The sequence below is a fragment of the Monodon monoceros genome, unplaced genomic scaffold (genome assembly GCF_005190385.1).
Source record: "Monodon monoceros isolate NGI ecotype Baffin Bay Population unplaced genomic scaffold, NGI_Narwhal_1 Super_Scaffold_21, whole genome shotgun sequence".
Classification (NCBI taxonomy): Eukaryota; Metazoa; Chordata; class Mammalia; order Artiodactyla; family Monodontidae; genus Monodon; species Monodon monoceros.
Genome location: NW_021703778.1, coordinates 67,684,887 through 67,709,500, shown reverse-complemented (window position 1 = coordinate 67,709,500; position 24,614 = coordinate 67,684,887). Strand labels below are relative to the sequence as shown.

Here is a 24,614-nt window from a genome sequence, read left to right as displayed (position 1 = left end):
CGCGGGTCGCAGTGAAAAGGCGGAGGCGGCGGCCGCTCCGGCTCGGCTCCGGTTCCCAGTGCCTCCCCCGCCGCACCCCCTCCCCGCCTCCTGCACCCGCCAAACTTGATGTGACCCCAGCCCGACGCTGCGGCTGCCCCTCTCACCGCCCCGCGCGCTCCCCACCGCCACTCAGCCCCTCACCCCCGGAGCGCACCGCTCACCTCGCCCCTTCCCACCTCCTTGCCGGGGCCGGGCGCCGCGCTTGCCCTCCGCGTTCCCTTCCCCTAGCCACCCCCACCCCACCCCCCGCACCATGAGCAACCTGAAGCCGGACGGCGAGCACGGCACCAGCACGGGCACCGGCACCGGCACGGGCTCGGGCTCCAGCGGCACCCTGGAGGAGGAGGTGGGTCTGCGCCCCCGGGACTTGTTGGGTGAAGTACACGCGGAGGTGGGCGGGGGACGGGGCGCGCTGGGCCCCGCACGCGATCTGGCAATCGCTCCCGGCGCCTTTCCGCCGTTGCCCTTCGGCCGGGGAGGAGCAGCCCGTGTCCGGCGGGCGGGGGCGTGCGGCCTGGACTACCCCGCCGGGCGGGCATTGTCTCCCCGCCCTCCCAGGCTCGGGGCCGACCGTGCGCCGGCGGCCGTCAGTGCGTCCCGCGGTGGGCGAGCTGCGCCGTGTCCGCCCCACGCCTGCTGCCCGCGCGTCCTTCGTTCTCCACTCCGCCCCGCTCGCTGCCCCCTTCCGAGGCGCTCCTCCCGCGTGGCCGGGACTCCCGCCTCGGCTGGGAGGAACTGATTGGGATTAGCACGGCGGGCGGGCGGCACCCACACTCTCTTGTACTTTCCGCCCTGACCCCTCCCCGTGACCTTGGAGGCCTGGGCCGGCTGCGCGGCACCTTGGTTCGCTAGAGTTGTAGTCATGGGGGTAGACGGCTTTCTTCACGGCCCCAGAGCTTGGGCTTTGGCAAAGATGTCAGCTGACTGAGTTGGGAAGGAGATGCCTAAAGACACTCAGTTCCCAGTTCTCGTCTCTCGGGTTTTGCCGTGGCAGACAAGCCAGGACCCCAAAGCTAGCCCTAGTGGGATTCTGCTAGGAATGTCCACCGGCCATGTGCTAAGAGGAGGGAGTCTGGGGCGGCTTCGTGCAATCACCAACAGCTGAGTGGCTAATTGGATGTGGCAAAATCCGGGAGGGTGTATGTGTGTGGGGGTGGATATAGCCTTAAGGCTATCAGTGAATGGAGACCAGAAGCTCGGCCCGCAGAGACAAAAACTGGTGTGGAAAGGGGGCAGCCTTCGCAGCTCTCTCTCTGAAGGGGCCTCTGCTGTGTCACTCTAGGGCCAAGAGACCCTAGACCCTTCCTGCCGCGCCCTGGCATGCTCTTGCCCAGGAAACCAAGGGCCAGTTATCCACCCTGAGCTCCCTTCCCCTTGGTCTGGGGGAGAAACCGCAGAGCCCCTGATGGGGGCTGGCGTTGCTGCCTCCCTCCTATCCAGTGGCGGGTGCCCGCCCGCCGTGCTATAGGTTTGGTGCAGAATGGCGGCACTGGCCCACGGCTGGGCTGGGCTCCTCACTGTGGGAGGGATGATGGGAGGGTCACACTGCCAGTTCCCACTCTTAGCAATTCAGAGGCCTGCTGCCAGCCCCAGTCCACCAATGGCATGACAGCTTGAGAATCTAGGTCTAGATCCCGCTTTCTGTGGGGAAGGAAAGGAGGAATCTACAACGCTTCACTCTGAAGAGTGGCGAAGGAAGGCCTGACATATGTCCACGACTGTGGTGTGGGTTCTAGTGGGCTGGGGTTCATTTGGCTCCTAAAGTCCTTGTCCTTCTTGGACCTTGATGCTGACAGGCCCTTGGCTTTGGGGACCCCATCCTGACTGTACCTGGTTGTTCAGAATCTCCCCTGAGAGTTGGGGGAGGCTGACAGGGTTGCTAGTGTGTGTGTGGTCTCTGCTGAAATTGAGGGAGGGAAGCCATCTCCTGTGAAGCTGGGCAAGGACCCGGAACCACTTCTGCTAGAGGGTTGACTTCAGCAGGGACTTAGCTCGCCGAAGAGACCCTCAGACCCACCCGTTTGAAATGGGAAGGGTGAACCACGTGGCCAGTCTAAAGTCTTGGAGGAATCATTTGAGGTATTGGTCACTTTTTTCTAACTAGCTTTTTGAGAGAGAGGGCAGAATCATCAAGAAGTGGAATCCCTGCTCTCCCTCCTTGTGGGCAGAGGTGGGCTATAGCCCTGTAGTGCTTCAAGGAGTTCAGTGCAACTGGTGCTGGGGAGGGTGGGGAGCATGGGCTCCTGTTTAACAGAGGTCTAAGACTAAGGGCCCCAGTGATTTCTTGGAGCCCAGAGTCTGCTCTGGTCCGGTAAGCACAAGAATCGGCCCCTTCTCCTCATTAGCTTTCTGAACAGTGGGCCAAGAGCTCTTCAGCCAGGGTTCCATCTTGGATTGGTGGTTTGAGCAGGAACTAGACTTATTCTCTTTAGCTTAGATGCCCCCTAGGTAGGCAGTTCTGCAACCCCCAAGAGTCACCATTGGGGAAATCCGCATTAGCAGTGGTGGTTTACTCTCGTGGTTGACCCAGGCTGGCTCTTGGAGATTAGCTAAAGCAAACCTAGGAAGCCAAGGAAGAAGTTAGAGGTCAGCCCTCCCTGAGATGTGGCTGAGTAGGAGGTGGTTAGACCTGTAGGGATGGAAAAGGCATTCCAAGAAGAGGGAATAGCATGTATAAAAGTGGGGGGTGGATTGTGGAGCCACATGGCTTGTTTGGGTGACTACCAGGAATTTGCTATGTTGCAGTACTATTGGAGGCCACGTTATGAACAGCCTGAGATCATGCAGGCTTGGGAGGAAATTGGCATTTTTCTGCTACTTAAGAAGAAGGTGTGTTAGAAGCTTTGAAAACTTCTAACCCTTTAACCCTTTGAAAGCTAAGGAGGGCAGCGAGGAGTTAAGGGGAACAGCTATGTGTCCCTTTCAATCTAGAAGCCATACCCCCCCACCCCGAGGTGCGTCTTGGCTGGTGCCTGAGCTCCAGAAGGTGAGGCAGTACAGCACCCGAGCCCTGCTCAGGGCAGGCTTGCCTCTGGTGTTGCCCAATCCCAGATTCAAGCATCTCCTGTGTGATTCTTGAGAGATGGCTGGAGAGTTACAGTGTTTCTGGGGAAGGGTATATGTGGTTTGAAAGAATATTTTATTTTGAAAATGGAGACATATTTTAATACAAGGCAGTGTTAAGTTACAGTAATGACTCGTTGGGGGCCCCCTGAGAGGAGGGTGGTGTTTGGAATCTTGGGGTGGGGAGTGCGGTTCAAGTTTCTAAGAGTTAAAGAAGTTTTATGCCAACCTAATGGTAAGCTCTAGAAAGGCAGAGATTAACGGTAGCTAAGGGAGCTACAGCTTGACCTGAGCGTCTTGGCCCCTCACTGTCCTCCATCCCCATCTTTGCCTGTCCATGGCATCCACCAAAGCTGGGCCAAGATCGCTTCTTGCACGTCTGGTACCGCACGGTCCATCATGTGTCCTCTAGGGGTCTCTGAGGATCCAGCTAGGTCCCTGGCCCCTGGCAGGATGGCCAAGGTTAGCACTCAAATGAGTGAAGGAATTTCAGGGTCCAGTGTGTGACTTGGGCACTGCCCCTTTTCTCTGCCATCAAAAATATTTGACAGAATCTGGGACATCTTGGTGCTCTGTCTGCAGACTTTTTTTTGGTATAAGGGGAGGGAGGCATCTATGCTTCCGGACTTTTACCTGGAAACAGGACCCAAGTAGGTAGATCCAGACAGATCAGGTAGATCAGACTCCCCTCCTCCCTGGCGGTTGTCGTGAATGTGTCTTCTCTGCTCAAATAACCTAATGGTAAGGCTGTACTATGCGTAGTAAACCCATACATAGTCTTTGTACCAGGCATTGTTTTGAGCACTTCACCGTTTTAACTCATTTAACTTCCACAACAGCATTATGAAGTTTATTTTATAAGTGAGGAAACTGAGACACAGAGAGGTTAAATAGCTTTCATGTAGCTTAGTAATTGGGTAGGTTGGGGTTTGGACCCAGAGTTTGCTCTTAACAACATACTATACCCACTGTTCTGTTTTATATTGGGGATTTGGATGAGACTTGGGGGTGGGGAGGGGAGAGGGTCTGCAACTGAAGTTTTTTAGGGCTGAGCTTTAGGTGATGACAGCGTCCCAAGCAGAAGCTCAGGGACTGGTTCCAGGCTAGTTCTCTTTGGGTTGGTGGCATCCCAAGACTGGGTGGTGGGAGCTGTCAGCCCCTGCAGGAGGAGCATTTTATCACAGATAATGTTTAGAATTGTTATTGCGGTGATAAAAACCAGAACAAGTGAATTCTCTGCAGACAGTACATCACCCTTGTAGCCTGGGCTGGGGCTGACTGCCTTCACACCCCACCCCCACCCTTGATTCCCTGTTGCTTTGGGCATCTTAACTAAAAAAATTGTACTTACTCTGAAGTGACTGCCTGTCGTTTTGGGGGGCCATTCTCTTGGGTCTCCTTATCTCCTCCTTGCCTGCAAGTGGGCAGCCTGGCTAGTTTGCCCCAGTAAGAACCAACTTCTAAGTATCATTCAGTGTTTGGACATTCTGATTTCTCATCTCCGTCTCTGGGGTGGGGCTGGGGGAGGAGTCTGGCGAGTATTGTAACTAGAGGCAACACATGAACTGCGGGATGCTTTGCTCAGTTTTCATGCTCTCCACCCATTTATCCCACTGGTTCTCCAGACAGTCCTGAGAGGTAGAGGAGAGGAGTCCTCCCACCTGCCCTGAGTGCTAAGTTCCTGGTCCAAGGCCACCCACCTCTGGTTACCCAGACCTGAGCTAGAGTGCTAGGTTCTGGCAGCACCTGGTGGCCTCCAGCCTCTGCTCAGCCATTGATTTTGGGTAGCAGCAACATTTGATGCCTTGTCAGTTCCTCTGCCGAACCCTGACCATGGCTTCCTCACAGGGGTCCTCACACCCCAGGCAAAGCTGTGAGGCAGTGGGGCAGAGCCCATCTCCCATACTTCAGAAACCATGCTGCTGTGAGGTGGGAACTGCAGACAACCCATGAAGCTTCCTGTGCCGAACCCCATCTACTGCCTGCCCAGGGACCAGCACGGCCTCCTTGCTTTCTGCTTTTTTCCCCGTCCTTGGATGGAAGGAATAAGATTACCTGAGGTGTGCCAAGGCTAGACAGGTGGCAAGATCGTTGGGTCCTCCATTCCTGAAGAGTCTACTGGTGGATCCATCCATGCCAGGCGCCTCCAGAATATAGCAGGAGCTGGATGTAGTGGGAGGGTCTGCCTTGGCCCATCTGTCATGGCCTTCAGTCATTTACAGCTGACTGAGGAAAGGCTCTTGGCTGTCACAAGTCATCAAGGCCACCTGTATAGTTCTGAACAGGCCTAGGACCCTCAGGGAGAAAGGGCAAGGTCTGGCCTGGACGAGCCCATGGTATGAGTGTCTGGAGTCCCTACCTCCTTTTTTTTTTTTTTTTCTGTACGCGGGCCTCTCACTGTTGTGGCCTCTCCCATTGTGGAGCACAGGCTCCGGACACGCAGGCTCAGCGGCCATGGCTCACGGGCCCAGCCGCTCCGCGGCATGTGGGATCCTCCCGGACTGGGGCACGAACCCGTGTCCCCTGCATCGGCAGGCAGACTCTCAACCACTGCGCCACCAGGGAAGCCCCCTACCTCCTTTTTGTGGTTAGCCAACCTACCCTTTCCCAAGTGAGTTTTGGACTTTAACTGGGAGAGGTCAGAAGAAATTACTGGAATAGGACCTGAGACCAGTTTGGGGAACCTTTGTTGCGATCAAGGCTGTGAAGAGCTTCCACCCAGACTGGTCCCTGTTCTTGTGTGTAATTGTAGCCATATGCGGGCACAACTTGGGATGGAGGGGTTCTCCTGTGTTGGTGACAGGGGAGCTCCAAACCAGAATCTAGGTCCTAGAAGTAGTTTCCATCCCTGAACAGAGACCCTCTCCCAACAGGAGTGTCCCTTTGGGAAACATCTCTCATCAGACTTCACCTGCCTCAGTCGGGTGGTGCACAGGTGTGGCGTGCTCAGCTCTTTGTGTTCATGTGCACGGGCGGTGTGTTCACACTGGATTAACATCACATGGTTTAAGGGTTGGAGGTATTGATTTTGGAGCTAGGGGAAGTGCGTGGGATTCCCCTAGGATAACGCCTTGAATCTATGGGGTAGCATATAGCAGTGGTGACAGCTGCAACCTTTGCCAGCCACAAGGGTCAGGCAATAGATTGGCATTGGCCGACCACACAGCAGTAGGAGGGACAGGGGAGGCTGACGGCACAGGAGGGAAGGGAACCTTGCCCAGAAGCTTCATGCTGGAGACCCTGTGAGCCTGTCTTTCTTTTTTTTTTTTTTTTAACATGTTTATTGGAGTATAATTGCTTCACAATGGTGTGTTAGTTTCTGCTTTATAACAAAGTGAATCAGCTATACATTTACATATATCCCCATATCCCCTCCCTCTTGCGTCTCCCTCCCACCTTCCCTATCCCACCCCTCTGGGTGGTCACAAAGCACCGAGCTGATCTCCCTGTGCTAATCTCCCTGTGCTGTGCGGCTGCTTCCCACTAGCTATCTGTTTTACATTTGGTAATGTATATATGTCCATGCCACTCTCTCACTTTGTCCCAGGTTGAGCCTGTCTTTCTGAGTTGCCTCTGAACGCCTTGTCCCTGGCTCTGTCTGGAACCAAGTGGAAAGCAGGCCACCCACCCCACCCCCACCCGGCCTCCAGGCAGCCTAGTCGCAAGGAGTCTGCATAGCACGGTTCACGCTATTTGGTTGGGTTCCCTAATGAGGTGTAGCGCAGGACTCGCAGCAGACTTTGACCAGGTGTGTTCCCAAGATGTGAAGCCTTCCCTTCCTGGGGGTAGAAGTAGCTTGGAGTATAAGGTCTGAAGCCTTATTTAATCCAGCTTAGTTCCTCCCACCCCTACACACACACAGGTGGAGCTCTAGGACACATTGCAGGCCCTGAAGGAAGAGCCCCAACTTCCCAGGCAACTTGGACTTGACCCCCAGCTCTGCCAGTGGCTGGCCAGGCACCTAACTCCTGAGCTGGTTTCCTCAACTGTAAAATGGGCCTGTACCACTCTGCCTGTTACCTCAGAGGCCTGTCAGGCTCACACTCCAATGGTAGGTGTGAAAGAAGTGGAAACTACCAAGTGCTGCCCAGTGTGGGGCCTTAGAGCCAAGCCCTGATACATGTGATTCGGGGCTGGAATTAGCAGGGGCAGGCAAAACACTGTGGAACAGCCCCTAAACCTGGACTTCTCCCCGCCAGGTCAGACCGTGATGACGTTGGCGGTGTCCTAGGTGGGCACTGCTTGGAGGGAGGCTGGGCACTGTCCTAGCCTGGGAGCTGAGCAGCCCAGAGCTCCTTGGAGGAAACAGGAGGCGCTGGCGTTCTGGGAGCATGTGTGTTTGTATCTGCTTGCTGTACTGTCTGGCTGTATCTGCTTGCTCTTTTTCCCTGTGTCCTTGTTCAGCCCTTATAAGTCCTGGGTCTGCGGGCCATGTCACCACATTCCATCCACCTCTCGTCAAGTGGCCCCACTGAGAGGGACTTCTTTCCCCCGGGGAGGCGTAAAAGCGACCTGCCAGTGCCAAGCCTAAGCACAGGACCCAGGCAGAACCCAACTCTCACCCCGCCCCCTACATATGTATACAGAAGAAAAAGGCCAGGCCGCTGAGATCTCTGCAGAGGTACAGTGACTTGCTCTGTGGTTTCTGTTTGGCAGCTCCGGTATTGCCCCAGCAGAGAGACCCCTCTCAAACCCCAAGGGCCTGGCTTCTGACATCCTGCTTTCTCACCCTCTCAACCTCTGCCTCTTCTTTACTGCTTTCTTTGCCGTCTTGTGGGCAAAACGAAAGCACTGGAGCTCTGAGCCCATGGAGGACAGTGCCCGAGCATTACTCCGAGACTCCATCACGGTCTCCCACTTCCTTGGTTTCTTGGAAGGTCAGAGTGTGAAGGGCCCTGAGGCGAGTCCACCCCTCCTCTTTATTGCTGAGGCAGTGGTGAAGGCCACGAAGCCACTTGCCTGGCCGGTGGCAGGGCTGGGACTTCAATCGGGCTCCTTGACAATTGCTTTGAGGCTCTTGTTCTTTTGTTTCTGTGTCTGGTCTGTTGTCTGAGCAGGAGGCTGAGCCTGAGTCCTGTGTCTTGGTTCTCAATGACCCTTTTCCCCTTGCAGAAGCCGGGGCTGAACTGGGCGTGATGAAGTTTAAAAAGGACCTTCAGTATCTTTACAGCAGGAACGCTGCAAGCTTTATATAACGCAGGCTGCAGCTCATAAACTCCCATGATCTGGCTGGTGGGGCGGTAGTGGGACACCGAGATGGGGTGGCTTGGGCTTCTGTTTGGACTCGGGGCTTCCTGGGGCTGTGAGGGGCCCTGCTCTACCCCCACCCCTTCCCCGCTGCAGAAGGCTGCTCTGGGAGTTGGCAGTCTGTCAGTCTTCCCTTTGACTTCCCTATACCTAACTGTTTAGGACTAGCCATGGGATCATCCAGTGGAACCCCGTGCACCCCCGGTCAACCTTCTGCTAAGGACTGTTGCTGCCCTCTTAGCTCAGAAGCTGAAGGTCATTTGTTCTGGGCACCTAAGGCTGACCCCCACTGAGCTCTGAGTGGGTTGGTGGTGTGAGATCAAGGTTTGCAAAAGAGCATTGACTTGTGAGCCGGGCACCTGGGGACACTGGGGCTGCTTCTGATACGCTCGGTGACTTGGAGCAACTCACTGGACCTCAGCTAAAAATAAGGTTTCTTCCAGCTCAGATGTTCTGCATTTCGGTTCCTGGAGAGGGCTGGGAATTGGGGAAGGATGTGGGAGGGGCTTATGAGAGGCTTGTTTTTCCCTGTTTGGATTTCCCTCCTCCCCCACCCACTTTTGTAAGGGGTGTTTTCCATCCAGATGACACCAGCAGGGCTCCCCATGCTAAGAGGCAGCGTTCAAAGTAAGCGAGTTACTTGAACATTTTGATGAAGTGGTTGGTTGAAACAGTTCCCTTTCCAGATTGAATTCTAACTTCAGAGATGTTGGATTGCCACAAAGAATCAATTTTCAAGTATCATTTTTATCTCTTTGGTATGATGTTTCTGTTCCCCAGAGTCAAGTTTCTTAGCCTCGTGAGGCAGAGATTCACCTAGAAGGCAGGAGTTGTCTTCTAGTGGGGAGTGTTTCTGGTGGACCGCTGGGATTTATTTGGGGGTGGGGGAAGGGTGGGGATAACCCTGATGTTCTCCTACCTCAGCATCCTTTGTACCCCGGACAGGAGGTCCCTGGAGTCCAAGTCCAGGGTGCTGTCTTGGAGAGTACAGGGCTGGGGTTTGGAAGGAGGCCGTGGTTGTCCTTTGGAGTTAAAGGGTAGGGGGTTTAATATCCATGGACATACGACTGTTTTTGACAGCAGTGTTTACCCCTTCCGTCTCTAATAAAAACTGGTATTTACGGCGCTCATCCTCTCAGCCACAGTATCCTGCTGCCACCCTTAACCTGAGAAGTTGAGTGTTCAATTCTTGGTATGAAGGTGGAGTGTGGCCAGGCCCCAGCCTGGGCTGATTGAGTGTGGCGTCCCCCCACTAGGGAGGGAGGGCCTCGTGGTGTGGCCCCTCGGATCCCACACCCCAGTCCTGTCCCACACGGAGGCTTTCCTCTGGGGGGAATGCCCCCTGCCCCGCCTCCCCCCACAGCTCCCTTCCCATGACTTCTGCAGGGCCCCCACGTGCTGGGCCCTGTGTGTGCCCAGGGGAGGACAGAGACCTCTAAGCAGCCACTGTTGGGGGAGCTGGCCTTGGCCTGGGGGCACTGGAATGACAGGTGTGCCTGTGCAGGTGTCCAGGCTGACAGAGATGTCCACCTGGGCTGATGGAAAGAGGTCGAGTCCTGCCTCGAAGCCTTTTAGGCAGAAGCCTGAATTTCTGCTATTAGGCTGATGCCTTGGGTATCACTGTCACCTTGCTCCTGGAGGCTTCTGTTTACTTTCATTTTTTCTGAAGATCTGTAAACAACTGTTGGTTTGTTTGTCTGAAGGAAGATCATTACTGACACACAAACAGGAATGAGTTTGTCAGAGCCCCTTCTTCCTACTTCTCTCTAAAAAGTTGTCTTCCCTCTGGGCTGGGGAGGGCCGCAGTTTTCACCTTTACTGAGGGAAAGGGCTGCACCACCCGGGGGCTCGGGTCCTCTGTCCTGCTGGGATTACAGAAGGTGCTGGAGAGGCTCCTTGAAGGGGGCGTTCCCTCCCCAGGGGCCTCAAGAATAAGGCTGAGGATGGGGGCCACCACTTCCTGTGCCCTTCTCTGCCCCTCCCCGGAGCACTGGGAATGAGATGGGTGGCCTCCCGTGGAGGAGGGAGGAGCAGGCAAGAGGTCATTGGGAGCCCCAGGCACTCAGGGTCCAGCAGTAGCTGGAGGGAGAGGGCCCACGATCACACAGCAAATACCTAGCCAACCCCAGGAAGCCTGCCTGCCAGTGATAGCCTGTGGTGTGGACTTCCTAGAAGGGGCTGGACTCTCCCACCCTCTTGTTCCCAGCACCCCCAGGGAAGGATAGGCAGCAGGGCTTGCTTGAGGGACGAGCAGCCTCGGGAGTCCCCAAGCTTTGCTGGCCAGGGACACCGTCGTGCTGAAGGCCAGTTTGCTGCCCTAGGCAGGACTGGCACTGGCTGGGACCTCCAGCGAGGCCAAGTCTGCTCCTGACCATCATGAAGGCTACACACCATGTCTGCGATGTCCTGTATGGGGACACCTCTCTGGCCAAGTTCCTTGTCCACATTGAATTCGGTGCTTCCAGTGGTTCCTCAACATGTGTCTTCTACTGGCTCTAAGGACTCCCCATCCCTTTTTTTTTTTTTTTTGGCTGTGCAGCTTGTGGGATCTTTGTTCCCTGACCAGGGATTGACCCCAGGCCCATGGCAGTGAAAGCGCCAAGTCCTAACCACTGGACTGCCAGGGAATTCCAAAGGATTCCCTATCCTTTTTCCACCTCTCCCCAGTACCTTCTCCAGCCTGTTCCAAACTTGCCTTCCATCTGTGCCAGGGACATGGCTGTGGTCCAGCACAGTCTGCTGGTACTTGCCATGAAGATGACCATTTTAACAGGGCCGCGGTTGCTTTCAGTGTTTCAGGGCAGGAGGGAGATATTCTCTTGGGCTGTGTGGATGCTTTTGGAGAAAGAGTGAGTGTATGGAAGAAGGGCCTAGGTAAACAAGTTTGGTTCCTTCTAGCAGCCTGGGATTGTGTGAGCCACCCCTTCTGCTTCCTCCAAGTATCTTAAAATAGTTTCGTGTTGAATTCTTGTAGTAAACTTGTGGAATAGGCGGTGGGATCTTTGGCTGGTCTTTCCATCTTGGCATCAGTGGTGGTTGGTCCCCGAATCCTTGTCTGCGCCCAACGTCTCTGCTGAATGCTGCACCCTATGGTTGTGAGGCTGGCACCAGCAAGTGGCACCGGAGGAGTGGTTGCCAGTGCTGGCCTGGGACACAGGACTCATTGGCCAGGCCTTGCAGAAGTAACCACATGCCTCTGTCCCTGCCATCCCTAAGGATCCTGACTGTGCCATTAGGTTGCCTTGTCACCTTCCTATTCTGAGCCTCAGTTCCCTCATCAGTATTCATTCATCTATTTATCTATCTATCTATCTATTTATTTATTTATTTATGGCTGCGTTGGGTCTTTGTTGCTGCGTGCAGGCTTTCTCTAGTTGCGGCGAGCAGGGGCTACTCTTCGTTGCGGTGTGTGGGCTTCTCATCTTCTCTTGCTGCGGAGCACGGGTTCTAGGCCTGCAGGCTCCAGTAGTTGTGGCTCACGGGCTCAGTAGTTGTGGCTCGTGGGCTCTAGAGCGCAGGCTCAGTAGTTGTGGCGCACGGGCTTAGTTGCTCTGTGGCATGTGGGATCTTCCCGGACCAGGGCTCGAACCTGTGTCCCCTGCACTGGCAGGCGGATCCCTAACCACTGTGCCACCAGGGAAGCCCCCGTCATCTGTAAAATGAGGGTGTTTAACTAGCTGAACTCCACGGTGCCTTCCACCTCAGACATGGCCTCCCTGGGGAAGAGGAACACTAAAGAATCCAACGACCGTGTAAGGTTGTCTCACCTGTGTTCCCAGCTCCAGGCTGATCTGGACCTGACCCAGCCTCACTAGGCAACCTTATAACTAAATGGCTTGTGGTACCTGATAGGTGAGGTTTTTGTGCAGGTCAGTGTTGAGATTATGGGACCCTGAAGTGAACAAGCATATGGTTGAGCCTCTCCTGTGTGCTGGGCATAAAGTGTGCTCTTCATCCTGGAGGTAGAGGGTACCTGTGTTGTACAGATAAAGAAGCTGACATTCAGAGAGGTGAAGCAGCTTCGCCAAGCCAAGAATAAAGCTGGGATGCAAACTCTGGTCTAACTAACCAAAGCCTTTCCCATTTATGGCATCACTCTGCCGTCCCGGACCACATCGTTTCTGGCTGTGAGTCCCTTCTTTGGAGGGACCAAGGTGTGTAGAGACGGGGGGGGGGTGGGTCTCAGATGTTGAGCCTGGCTCTAGGCACCTTGGAGGACAGGAAAGTTTTGAGACCTGCCTCCTATCTCTGGGTTTTAGAGCCCAGGTGAGCTCAGATGGTGGGACCAGTAAAAGACAAGGGGTCCTAAGGGCCCCAGAAGACTTCAGAGGAAGGAAAGAGGGGTGAGGAAATAGAGGAACCTGAGGGATGGATGCCCTTCAGTTAAGGAATGAGGAAGGGGTGGTCTGAGGGGGCAGTGTGAACAGCTGCCATGCCCTATGTGGCTGCTTGTCGGGGACCCGGAGTCTGTGGGCCGGGGCAGGACCTGATGAAGTTGGAAGTAGCATGGTGGGTAGGTGGGCTCTGGAAACTCTTGTTCTCTCGACATGTGGCCGGCCAGCCTGCTCAGCTCATACTTCCTGTCACTCCAGCTTTGCCATCATTCTAAACAGGCACCCAGAGAAGGGACTGGCTACTGAACGGACGTGTGGCAGAACTTTACCCATCCATGGGGCTAATGAGGCTGCCCAGGTGTGGCTGCCTCTGTCCCCACAGCCAGAAGAATGGCACAGATGGCTGACTCAGTGTTCCTGGATCTTACCCAGCTTTGCTCCTTGCTGAGCCAAGCTTGCCTGAGCCCTTTCTGGGCCTCAGTTTCCATGTGCGCACAGGGGGTAGGCAGAGGGTACATCATCCGCCAGGGTGTCCAGGGTCAAGTGAGAACCAAGGAGAGCATTCAGGTCAGGCTTCCTGTGACTTAGCCTCCCAGCAAAGGGTCTGTGAACTGGCAGACGGGGACCCACCACCTAACCCATAACTGCCTTGATGTCAGCTTGTTTCCTAAGGAATGACCAGGCACAGGATGCAACCTGTATTGTAGCCTTTAGAATCTAAAAGATGGGAAGCCAGGGAAAAGAGTCATCTGGCCCAGAGAAGTCTGGGAACCAGAATCTGAGCTGGGAATGAGGGAAAGTTCCCCTATACTCACTCCCCTCCCCTCCGCTAAGCAGGAAACTTTGTGCTGAGAACTTTCTATTTAAGGGGGCCTCTGGGGAGGTCTGGCCAGAAAGGAGCCATTTGAGGAAGGGTTTAAAATTAGCTGGGGTGAAATGGGTGGCCCCTGGGGAGAACTGAGGCAGAGGTTTCTGTGGGCGGCTCTGGCTTTGCATCTTTGACCCAAAGCATGTCCCCTCATCCCAGGGAGGAGGGAGTAGCGCTGGTCCAGGCCCATCCAGCAGGACCCTGGCTGGCTTGTACTCTTTCAGTCCATCGTCTGTGGTGGGCTGGGCGCCCAAGTCCTGGCACCAAAAAGCAAGCATCATCTCTACCAGCCTGGGTGAGTGGTTGGGAGGGAGACCTGGGTTTTAAGTCCCAGGTCTGCTGCCTTTAAAAAACAAGCTGCATGGCCTGAGCGAGGCACTTCTCTTTGGGGGTTTACATGTAAATGAAAGGCCTTCCGTCAAAGGGCAGAGGGGTGTAGAGGACGGCTGCCCTCTGGAGTCCAGGAACTCAGTTCAGCCCACTCTGGAGCCTGGGCTGTCCAGTTTCTCCCAGATACTTCTGGGACAGGGCAGTGCTTGAGAGCTGCGTGTATAGGGACACAGCTGCCATGGGCTGTGAGATGTACAGAACCTTTACCCCAAGCCCAGAGCAGAAGTGTGTGTGGCGAGGAAAGGCATCACCAGAGGGGGTGGAGGTGTCCTAACTGGCAAGGAATTCTGGGTTTGCTTCTTGGCAAAAACTCATGTGAGAGAAGAAGCTGTCCTTACCTATTTTATCAGCCATGGGCTTGGAGTCATTCCTGTGTGGCTAGGCGTGGTGACACTTGTTACTGGTTTCCTTTGCCACTCCTGGCTCTGTTGTTGACATGTGTGTTCATTGGAGAGAGAGAGGGGGAGGGGGAGGGGAGAGGGGGAGGAGGAGAGGGAGATGGGGAGGGAGTGTGTGTGTGTGTGTGTTGGGTGTAACTTTGCCTGACTGCCCTGGGTTCCTGATTCAAGCCATTGTCTCCAAGAAGGCTGTTGCCTCAGTTCCTTCAGCAGGCCATCACTAGAGCATGGAAGAAGTTCTTTGGTGCCTCTGGGGGGGAATGTGGCCCACTAAATGTTTTCAAGAATAGCCACGTGTTGGGTGGGCTGAGGCATGTGAACTTGTTTTTAAGTCGTCAGTGACAAGTTGAGAAGACTTTCCTTTGGCTTAGTGGTATGACATGCGACTTGAAACAGGAGTCAAGGGAATTCCCTGGCAGTTCAGTGGTTAGGACTCTGCGCTTTCACTGCTGAGGGCAAGGGTTCCATCCCTGGTCGGGGAACTAAGATCCTCAAAGCCATGTAGCCAAAAAAAAAAAAACAGGAGTCAAGTGTGTGGGGAAGCTCTGCTCTTTTGGATTTTTCGTTACTCAGAAAGCAGTTTCAAGATGTATTTTTAATGGATCTACACTATGGAAAACCCTCCTTCTCCCATTATAATTATTGGCTGATCTGGCCTTGCTAGTTGAGCATTGGAGGCCAGCAGCATTTAACCAGCAGTGGTGAATTAGGGAAGTGTTCCTGCCAGCCCTCTCCTGGACCTCACCCACTGTTCAGGAGGTCAGGTTTGGCAGGAGTCACAGGATGGACACCTGGTGTCTAGACCTGGCTTCAGTGCCAACTTGTAACTTTGTTGAGGGCAAGGCTCATAACTTACACCATCCTCTGCCTCACTTGAAGTTGGCAAGATCCTACACATTCTTCAAAACCCAGCACCATTGTTCCATCTCTGACTCCTTCCTCAAGTCCCTTATTCAGTAAACATTTAGTACCAGCACCATGCTAAGAGCTGGACAGAGAAGCAAGAGTATAATACATTGCCGGCCACTGAAGAGCCTACATTTGGCATGGAAAGCAGGAGGAGATGGATGTGAAAGTGCTGGGCCCTCTGATGAAATCGCTCCAAGGCACAGAGTTTACATCTTTGCCTCCCCGCTAGACCAGATGGAGCCTTTCTACCAGGAGTCCATGGGAATATTCTGAAATATATATATGTTTCTACTTGTACATTTTTTGGAGGTAAGACACCATAGCTTTCTTCAAGTCTCAGAGGGGTCCTTCATCTATCTCGTTAAACAGGACTCTCTCCTTGAGGCTGTTCGGCAACAGACAGTCTGCAGAAGTGCTCAGCTAGTGCTTGATGTGACACCTGCAGGATGAACCCAGGGAAAGGAAAGGGTCCAGAAAGGTTTTTTTTTTTTTTTTTTTTGCGGTACGCGGGCCTCTCACTGTTGTGGCCTCTTCTGTTGCGGAGCACAGGCTCAGCGGCCATGGCTCACGGGCCCAGCCGCTCTGCGGCATGTGGGATCTTCCCGGGCCGGGGCCCGAACCCGTGTCCCCTGCATCGGCAGGCAGACTCTCATCAACTGCGCCACCAGGGAAGCCCCCAGAAAGGGTTTTGAAAAGTTAAATGCTGTGAAACTTTGGGTGCTCATTTGCCTCAGCCTCCAAAGAAGGCTCAGGAAATCCTGAATTCTTCCTTCAGCCCTGGAAGGATTCCAGTTCCTTCCTGAAGGAAGAGCCATCATCCTTGTTCTTCTGTCAGCCCGGCCCTGACCACTGTGGTCTCTTCCCCAGGTCCGGACACTGTTCGTCAGTGGGCTCCCTGTGGATATTAAACCCAGAGAACTCTACCTGCTCTTCAGGCCGTTCAAGGTGAGTCTGGACTCAGCCACCCACGGGCAGAGCCTAGGATGGAGGAGAAGCATCAGGAATGAATCGCAGACCTGGATTGGGCAGCAGGAAAACTAGAAACTGTGATGGCAGACCTGGTTCTCTGTCCCGGTCCTGCTAACTCATCTGTTGCTTTCTGTCAATTGCTTATTAGCCTTTCTGAGCCTCCGATTTCTCATCTGTAAAGTGGAGACAGTAGAATCTCAGTAGACTTTGCCGTATAAGGAATCTTTGAGATTCAGCATAGCGTTTTCAATTTGCAGATAAGAAAACTTAAAAAGGTGAGGTCTGTGCTTCCAGATGACAGGCTATGGGAGCAAAGGGGAATTTCCGCATGAAATGATGAATGCTACCGCATGATGGCCATCCCATGTGCTAGGCCATGTGATATGGGACACAAAGACTGAGGGCACTCAGCGGTGGTGGAGATCAGAGTGGGTCACCTTTGGGGGGAGAAGAGTGTGAGCTGGGGAAAGGCAGGGCTGGGGGGTGGCGAGGGTAGCACAACAGAGGCTTCCGACCTTCATGTTAATGACCACCTCTCTCTGCAGGGGTATGAAGGGTCCCTGATCAAGCTCACATCGAGACAGGTAATTTCTCTCCAAGGTTTTTCTTCCTCCCAGTCCAGACCGACTGCTGAAATTGGAACTGAGCTTGTTCTCTTTTCCTCAATCTTGAGGCATCTGGCAGCTGAGACCTGCCCCCTGCCACCCCTATCCTGTCCTAGGCTGACGAAAGAGCAGCCTCCACAGGTCCCCTCTTCTTACCAGTCAGCTCCTGGTCCTCACTCTCTGGCCCTTGAGAAGCCACAGTGGGACCCGGAGGCTGAGGACCATAGAGGTGGTGGCTGTGCTCTGGTTCCTGATGCCAGGAGTCCCAGGCCCAGAGCCTTCAGGAACCATTTGGGAACTGGACTGAGCCCAGGCAAAATGAAGTCGGAGAAGTTTTAAACCTGTTGTTCCCCCCAACCCCGACCCCCCTTTTAAATAAATAAATTTATTTATTTATTGGCTGCGTTGGGTCTTCGTTGCGGTGCACAGGCTTCTCATTGTGGTGGCTTCTCTTGTTGCAGAGTACGGGCTCTAGGTGCGCGGGCTTCAGTAGTTGTGGCACACGAGCTCAGTAGTTGTGACTTGCGGGCTCTAGAGCACAGGCTCAGTAGTTGTGGTGCATGGGCTTAGTTGCTCCGCGGCATGTGGGATCTTCCCGGACCAGGGCTCGAACCCGTGTCCCCTGCATTGGCAGGCGGATTCTTAACCACTGCACCACCAGGGAAGCCCGGGGCAACAAGTTTATGGGACTTCCCTGGTGGCGCAGTAGTTAAGAATCCTCTCGCCAATGCAGGGGACACGGGTTCGAGCCCTGGTCTGGGAAGATCCCACGTGCTGCGGAACAACTAAGCCTGTGGGCCCAAACTACTGAGCCTGCGCTCTAGAGCCCGTGTGACACAACTACTGAAGCCCATGTGCCTAGAGCTCGTGCTCCACAACAAGAGAAGCCACCGCAATGAGAAGCCTGCGCACCGCAATGAAGAGTAGCCCCCGCTCGCCGCAACTAGAGAAAGACCGTGCGCAGCAATGAAGACCCAACGCAGCCAAAAATAAATAAATTAAATAAATAAATATATATATATATATATATATATATATTAAAAAAATCTGTTGCCCCTTGATTGAACCTGAAGCCTTTCCGTGCCCTTGATACATTAGTGTCCCCTTTCGTGCTGGGGAAAACATTAGAACTTACACTTAATTACCTGCATACATTAAAAAAAAAAAAGACTTTTACTGAAAGGGTGATGTTTAATGCAGTGGGATAAAGCTGTATTGGCATCGTTTCCCAGAATGTGGTACCTGGATGGGAGAGTTTTAGTGCCCCAAACCAAAAATATATAATTCTTGTCCATATATAATTATATAAATATATAATTCTTGGCCATATCCTCCCTGTGTTCTAGCTGAACATAGGGGGGATATGGACAAGAATTATATATTTTTTTGTTGTTTTGTTTTGTATGCTTGAAGGGGAGATGGAGTGTTGGGAGAGATGCAAGGGTATTCTCTCTTTTTCCTACTAGCCTGTTGGTTTTGTGATCTTTGACAGCCGGGCAGGAGCAGAAGCGGCCAAGAATGCATTGAACGTGAGTAGACAGAGAACAGGCCTTTCTCTGACCCACAGACTTCTAGGCAATGGGTATTCCTGTTCCGTCTTCTGCAAACCTTCCCCCACTCCACACCCAAGGAAAGGGCCCACAGATGTACCTTTCCCAACATCCTGGGGCAGAGTCTTTGGCTGCACTGTCTGTGCCAAACGCCACTACTCACAAGGCCCGAGCAGTGTGTCCTCTGTCTTGGCCCCCGTGTGGACGAGTCTTTCAGGCTGGATCATTTCTGGGGCCCTTCCGTCCCCACTGCAGTGGACAGGCTGGGTCCTACAGTGTAACGCCTTTCCCTTCCTTTCCTTCTCACGTAGGGTATTCGCTTTGATCCTGAGAACCCTCAGACCCTGAGGCTAGAGTTTGCCAAAGCCAACACCAAGATGGCCAAGAACAAGCTAATGGCTACACCAAATCCCACCAACGCTCACCCCGCCCTAGGAGCACACTTCATCGCACGAGACCCCTGTGAGTGGCACTCAGAGTGGCCATCTGCTGCCCTTTACCTGGCAGAGCTGGGGGGCCCTCGTGGATGGAGTTGCGTGCAGAGGGCATCACTGAGGGCATCAGTCCTGCCTGCCCGCCCCTTTTCCAGGAGCTTCTTGCAGCCACCATTACCCATCCCTGTGGGTCCCATGCTTCCTTCCTCCCCTGCAGCCTTTGCTGGACCTCAGACTGAGCTCCTGAGCTGTTGGTGTCGCCCAGCTTCCCTGAAGCCTTCTCTGATCCCTCTTGGTTGAGATGAGCAGAGACCCATCTGAGGGCTTCTTGAAGCAGACAGGATGCTCACCAAGCCTGGCCAAGTTACCATGGCTTCTTTCCCGGTCTTGGGATCCTTCAGGGGAGCCTGAGAAGGGAGCTTATGCTCAGTGATAGTGCTGGGTCCCCTTCTGTGTTTGGAATGGGGTGGCGCAAAGGGGGACCCACGTTCTGACAAGAGGGGCTGTTGTCTCCCGTCGCAGATGACCTGATGGGGGCCGCTCTGATCCCCGCATCCCCAGAGGCCTGGGCCCCCTACCCTCTGTACACCACAGAGCTGACCCCAGCCATCTCACATGCTGCGTTTACCTACCCAGCCGCCACTGCTGCTGCCGCTGCCGCCCTACATGCTCAGGTAAGCCTGTCGGGGGGAGAAGTAGGAAGGGGGAGAACAAAGGCTCTGAGTTGGCCAGGCTTCATTCCTACCCGGCCACGGGCCACCCAGGTCCCCAGAGCTGCTGCAGAACTGCTGTCTTGTAACAACAGTACCTTTGGGGTTTGGGGTCCCACAGAGGGGAAGGAGAGGATAAGCTGTGAGGCCGCATCGAGGATACACTGCAAATGCGAAGTGTGAGAGACCCACCGTGGGTCCACTGCCCCCTGGACACGCGCGGGCAGGCTGTGCCGATTCTGCCTGTGGTGACAGACCTGAGTGTGGTCGCTGGAGGCAGCCCGCCTGCCTCTGCTTCCTCCTGTCTTTGTGAACTTCAGAAAGCTCTGAAAGATTTCTGTGTCTGGGTTGTTCTTTTTCACTCATCTGGAAAGATAAGAATAGTAGTATCTGCCTCAGGTTGTTGTGAGAATTAAATGTTAAGCCATGTGAGGGGCTAGAATTGTACCTGGAACATCCGGGGTGCCCAGTGAGTGTTTGCTCTTTTGTTCAAGGAACGTGGGCACCCTGCATTGTGACCTGGGCTGGGGCGGGAAAGATGCAGCCCGCGCTTCTAGGCGAGAGGTGGAGAGGGCACGGCTGGGCTGGGAGGGCTCTGTGCTTGCCGAATGCCGCGCCAGGTGCCCGAGAGGGGCACGAGCACCTCGCAGGTTACAGCCAGGCCCCTGCGCGGCAGTGACAGGGCACCGCCAGGCAGCGTGGGAGGGCTGTGGTGAGCGGCGAGCCCACCTGGGCCTCTCGTCAGTGAAGTGACCGAGAGCTGAGGCTCGTGAAGAGCGACCTGGCTGCTGAGAGGGAGAGAAAAGAGGTCTCCTGGCTGGGGCAGTAGAAGGGGACGAGGAGTTAAAGGGTGTGAGAAGCCAGGAGGGAAAGTTCCCAGAAACTAGAAGCTGAGGCAGGAGGAGTGGGCAGCTCTGCCAGTGGGAGGGTCAAGTGCGTGTCCATCCCTCTGAAGGGCTTAGTGACCTGGGTTCGCCCAGTTCCAAGGTGGAAGGTTCAGATTCCCTGACTGCCACCCTCGCAAGGCGTTTCCCCGGCCACGGCAACTTGGGTTGTACCGAGGGCAGACGCGTGGTTCCGCTTGGCGCTCACCCCGGCGGCACACCACAGACGGCTGGAAAATTGATCGGCGTAGGGAGGTGGCGGGGCTCTTCCTCTCTAGGGCGACGTTTGGGGGACTTACCGCAGACCAGTTCTGTGGTGAGTGAAGGCAGTCCTCTGTGACCCGGCGGAGTGTGGAAGGCAGCTGGTGCGGGGGGAGTTGAACTGCAGGGGCCCTGTGAGTCCTCTGATCCCAGCTGTGCCACCAGTTAGCTACCTGATCTTCACCAAGTGACTTCACCTCTGGGCCTCCGTCTTGTCCCCATCTGTAAAACGAGAGGGCAGGACCAGATCGGATGGAGAGGTTCTACCCTGTCTGCTCTGAGATGCTAGGCCGTGGCAATGTGAGGCAGAGGTTGGGAGCCAGGGACAGTCAGGATGTCAGATTCTTCAGGAGCGATATCTCTGCCCTTTTTGGGGTGCCCCCCCCCAGCCGACTGGGAGTGGTGCACTGCTGTGGGTCCCTAAGCTTCGTACACGGGACCGTGTGCCCTCCTCTTGTCTTCCTTTCCAGCTTCCTCCCTCCTTCCCCACGCCCTGTGGCCGTCCAACTCCAGTCCAGCTACCTTGGTCCAAGTCCTGGCTCTCTCTTTCAACACCTGTGTGACCTTGGGCAAGTTTCTTGACCTCTCTGTGTCTCAATTTCTTTGTGGTATGATGATAGTCGTAGCTACTCTAGAGGGTGGTTGGTAGCCTATTAGCATAGAGGGGGCACTACATGCTTATTATTTAATGTCATTATTGTCTAGTTCCCTCCAGGCCTCGCTGTGCCTGAGTTCCTGTCTTCTGGTCTCCCTGGGAAGGGGATGAGGGCCCCCTCAAAGGATAGTGGCTTTTTTCGGGAGGCAGCCTGATGACGAGCGATTGGATCAGGTGGTGACTAGTTCTGTCCCGCTGCTTGAGTTCTCTGGATAGTTGTTTCCTCGACAGTAAAACACACTGTTAGGACCAAATGTAGTAATAGGCATGAAAGCATTTTCGAAGTAGTATCACTTTCTCTATTCCTTCCAAGAGCCCCCTCCCTGCCCCCGATAGTACTGCCCCAGAGGTGGAGGCTGAAAATGCCTAAATGAGGGAGGTGGACCCTGGTGATCCTCAGGAGGTTATTCTGAACCCAGAGGACCAGTAGCCGCGTTTTTCTGTGCCTGGGGGTAAGGGGGTGACTTGGAGAGAAAGGCAGCAGCTGAATAGACAAAAGGGGATGCAAACCGGTCCTTCCTTTCTGTACCCCACCATATGCACCCTGACCTCACGCCCTCTGCCAGTAGCTCGGCCTGAGCGAGGCATCCTCATGTGGCTGCAGGGACGAGACCTGCAGGAAGAAAGGGGCTTGGAGATGGTTCAGTCCTGCTCTATCTCGGCGCAAGGCCGTCTTGCTGGACCTTCTGATCCTTTTGATAGAATCTTCTCCTTTCAGAGCGTATGGGTGGCAGGGGCACACTGGGGTCTGGTACATGAAGATGGTGGCCTAAAAGCAGGGATTCTGCATGTCCCCTTGCACCCCAGGGTCCTCCCAGTTTGGACTTCTTTTTCCATTTCGACCTGAGGGTATGGGGGTCTTTCACTGCAGCCCTTTGCCCCCCTTACACTGGCTCAGCCACTTACCGATGACCTTAAAGTTACACGAATTCCCCTGCCTCTGTTTTCTTGTCTGTTTAATGGAAATGCTAATAGCATCAACTTTATAGGGCTTTTCTGAGGATTAAATGAACTTAGTATATGAAAACTACTTAGACCAGCATCTGGCACATGCCAGGTGCTTCATGAACATTAGCTATTAGAGGTCTGCGTTCATGGGAAGAAAAAGACAGGTTTTTTTTTCTCTTTTTTGCCTTTGCTTGTCATCCTGTTCCCCAAAATATCACTACGTTTAGTCCTTAGACTTGGTAGGTAGTTGGACACAGGTGTATAAGTAAATCCATGGGTATGAACCTTTTACAAAAATTACACATTTAATCTTTTTAAAACTTAAATATTAGGGCATGCTTCTATGTCAGTAAGTATAGGTCTGCATTCTGGGTGCCTGGCTAGCCTACCAGTGTATAAGTGTGTCTGCCTCCCTGTAGATGGCAGTGAGGTTGTTTACACACTTTTCTTTTGCTCTGTTAGGCTGTGCTGCCACGGATGCCCTTGTTCACACCTCTCTGGGCACCTGTCCTGCCTGCTTTCCTTATCATAAATTCCTAGAACTATTGCAAGGTCAGAGTGTAGACTTGCCGGTCTGAGTTAATTGTATTGTTTTGACTTTGTGATGAGTGAGGCTCCCTTATTTGTTGGCTGTTTCTATTTCTTCTTGTGTGGATTCATCCCTTTGCCCACTTTTTGGTGTATCTTCTCAGTTAGTCAGTCTGAGGGTCTGAGAGAGCACCGTGTGCCCCCCACTTCCTTTGTTTGGGTGCTGCCCCTCTTGGAGCTGTAACCATTCTAGATGCCCATGGGCTTTCCCTGTGGGGTGGCCTCTTAAGACCTCCAACCCCGCCCCGTGAACAAGTGGAGGCCCTGACAGGGGACTGGCCACTTGCTCCCTGCTGTGCTGGCCGTGACCCCTGGGCCTGGAGTCTTGTTCTGAGTTGGGGCAGGAAGAGACCGTGCTTCTTTAGAGAACCTGGACCACTGGCCTATCCCAGGCATCTGAGGAGAGTGGAAATGCAGCCCTCCAAGTACGTTCTGTTCAGTTGGGTTGCACGACCATCCCAAGCTCAGAAATTAGGGCTTTCCTCTGCTTCCTCCCCAAGAAGGCGGTGGCTCATCTCAGGCTGGAGGGAAAGCTGCTGCTCTGGAGCCCAAGCCTCAGCACCTAGTGGAGAGGGTGGGGCTGGGTGGAGCAGGCTTGTTGTGGGGGCCCCTAAGCAGCCGGTGGTGGAGGAGGGCAGGTCGGAGGCCTCCAGGGTCCCTCCCACTCTCGTCCGACGCTCTCCCCTTGTCCAGCCCTGCAGGGCACCCAGCCTGTCAGGCACTTCCTTGCCGTGGGGCCACTCCAGCTGGAGGCTGGGTGAAGTGCAGTGGTCAGGGTCTACTAAGGCTTCCCTGAGCTGGACCGGCCACAGCCTTGTCCGGTGGCAGCGGTGCTGGTTTCCTCATCGTCCCTCTCTTAGGGAATGAGCTCTGGTGTCCAGCCGGGCTTGCAGCTGAGAGGGCAGCCCACGGCTCGGCAAAGGGGAGGAGAGGCTTCCTCCCACTCAGCTGTCAGCCAGGAAGGGAGGGAACTGTTTCCAGATGTTCAGAAGACATGAGAGAAAATAAGATGGCCTCTGAGGCTGGATGGCTCAAAGAGGCTCTTGACCCTTTCTGTGTGGTGTGGGGCTTAATCAAGGTGGTCCTGGCAGCCAGGGGTCAACTGTGTGCCGATGACAGCAGTGCCACATCCTTGGAGCCCAGGGGCCATCCCGACATTGGTCAGCTGGCCTAGGCCCTGGTCCTGCCATGTGCCAAGTGTCCTGGCATCTCAGAGTAACCAGCTGCCGACTTCCTGCTGAACACGGGGTGGTCAGAGTCCTGCGCTGTACAAAACAGCACCTAGAATTTGGAGGGGGCACAGGAGCAAGTTCTCAGGAAGCTTTCATCAGCCACCAGATAGCCTGGCGTTGCTCGATATCTTCCCTACTTACAGAGGCAGGGATTCCTGGCTGCCAAGTGGGTAACTGGGTCTGACTGGTCGTGCTTCAAGAGTTTTGTCTGTATGCCCAGCTGCTACTCGGTCTCCTCATCGGCTCTCCTGTGCCATCCCTTTCTTTCCTAAGAGAACCCCGGCTCCCATCTCTGAGTTCTCTTCCCACCCCCTCTCTCGGGGCCCTGTGATGCCCTGCCGCCACCCCTCCCAGGTGGCCACGGGTCAGGCCCGGGCAGACGTGCTGTCTGTAACTGGGGCAGGCGGCCTCCCCGCAGTCTTGGCTTGGCACCCAGCACGGCTCACCGTCCAGACTGGCCCATGGGGAATGGGGTGCATGTCATTTCCTGGCCTGTTTCTGGGAATCATGCTTTGGGGCCATTGCTC

At 54.5% G+C, this 24,614-nt stretch overlaps 1 protein-coding gene across 2 annotated transcripts in view; it reads left to right on the top strand.

Annotated features, from left to right (window-relative positions):
- Positions 1-24,614, top strand: part of RBPMS2 (RNA binding protein, mRNA processing factor 2) — a 29,822-nt gene that overhangs the window by 2,985 nt on the left and 2,223 nt on the right. The window contains exons 2-7 of one of the 2 annotated variants that reach the window (XM_029237532.1): positions 271-388; positions 16,119-16,196; positions 16,766-16,804; positions 18,292-18,354; positions 18,687-18,837; positions 19,332-19,483. In XM_029237532.1, coding sequence (XP_029093365.1) covers positions 271-388; positions 16,119-16,196; positions 16,766-16,804; positions 18,292-18,354; positions 18,687-18,837; positions 19,332-19,483 — 601 coding nt within the window. Of the gene's footprint in view, positions 1-270; positions 389-16,118; positions 16,197-16,765; positions 16,805-18,291; positions 18,355-18,686; positions 18,838-19,331; positions 21,691-24,614 lie in introns of those variants that run through there. The other variant, XM_029237531.1, reaches the window with a different exon arrangement.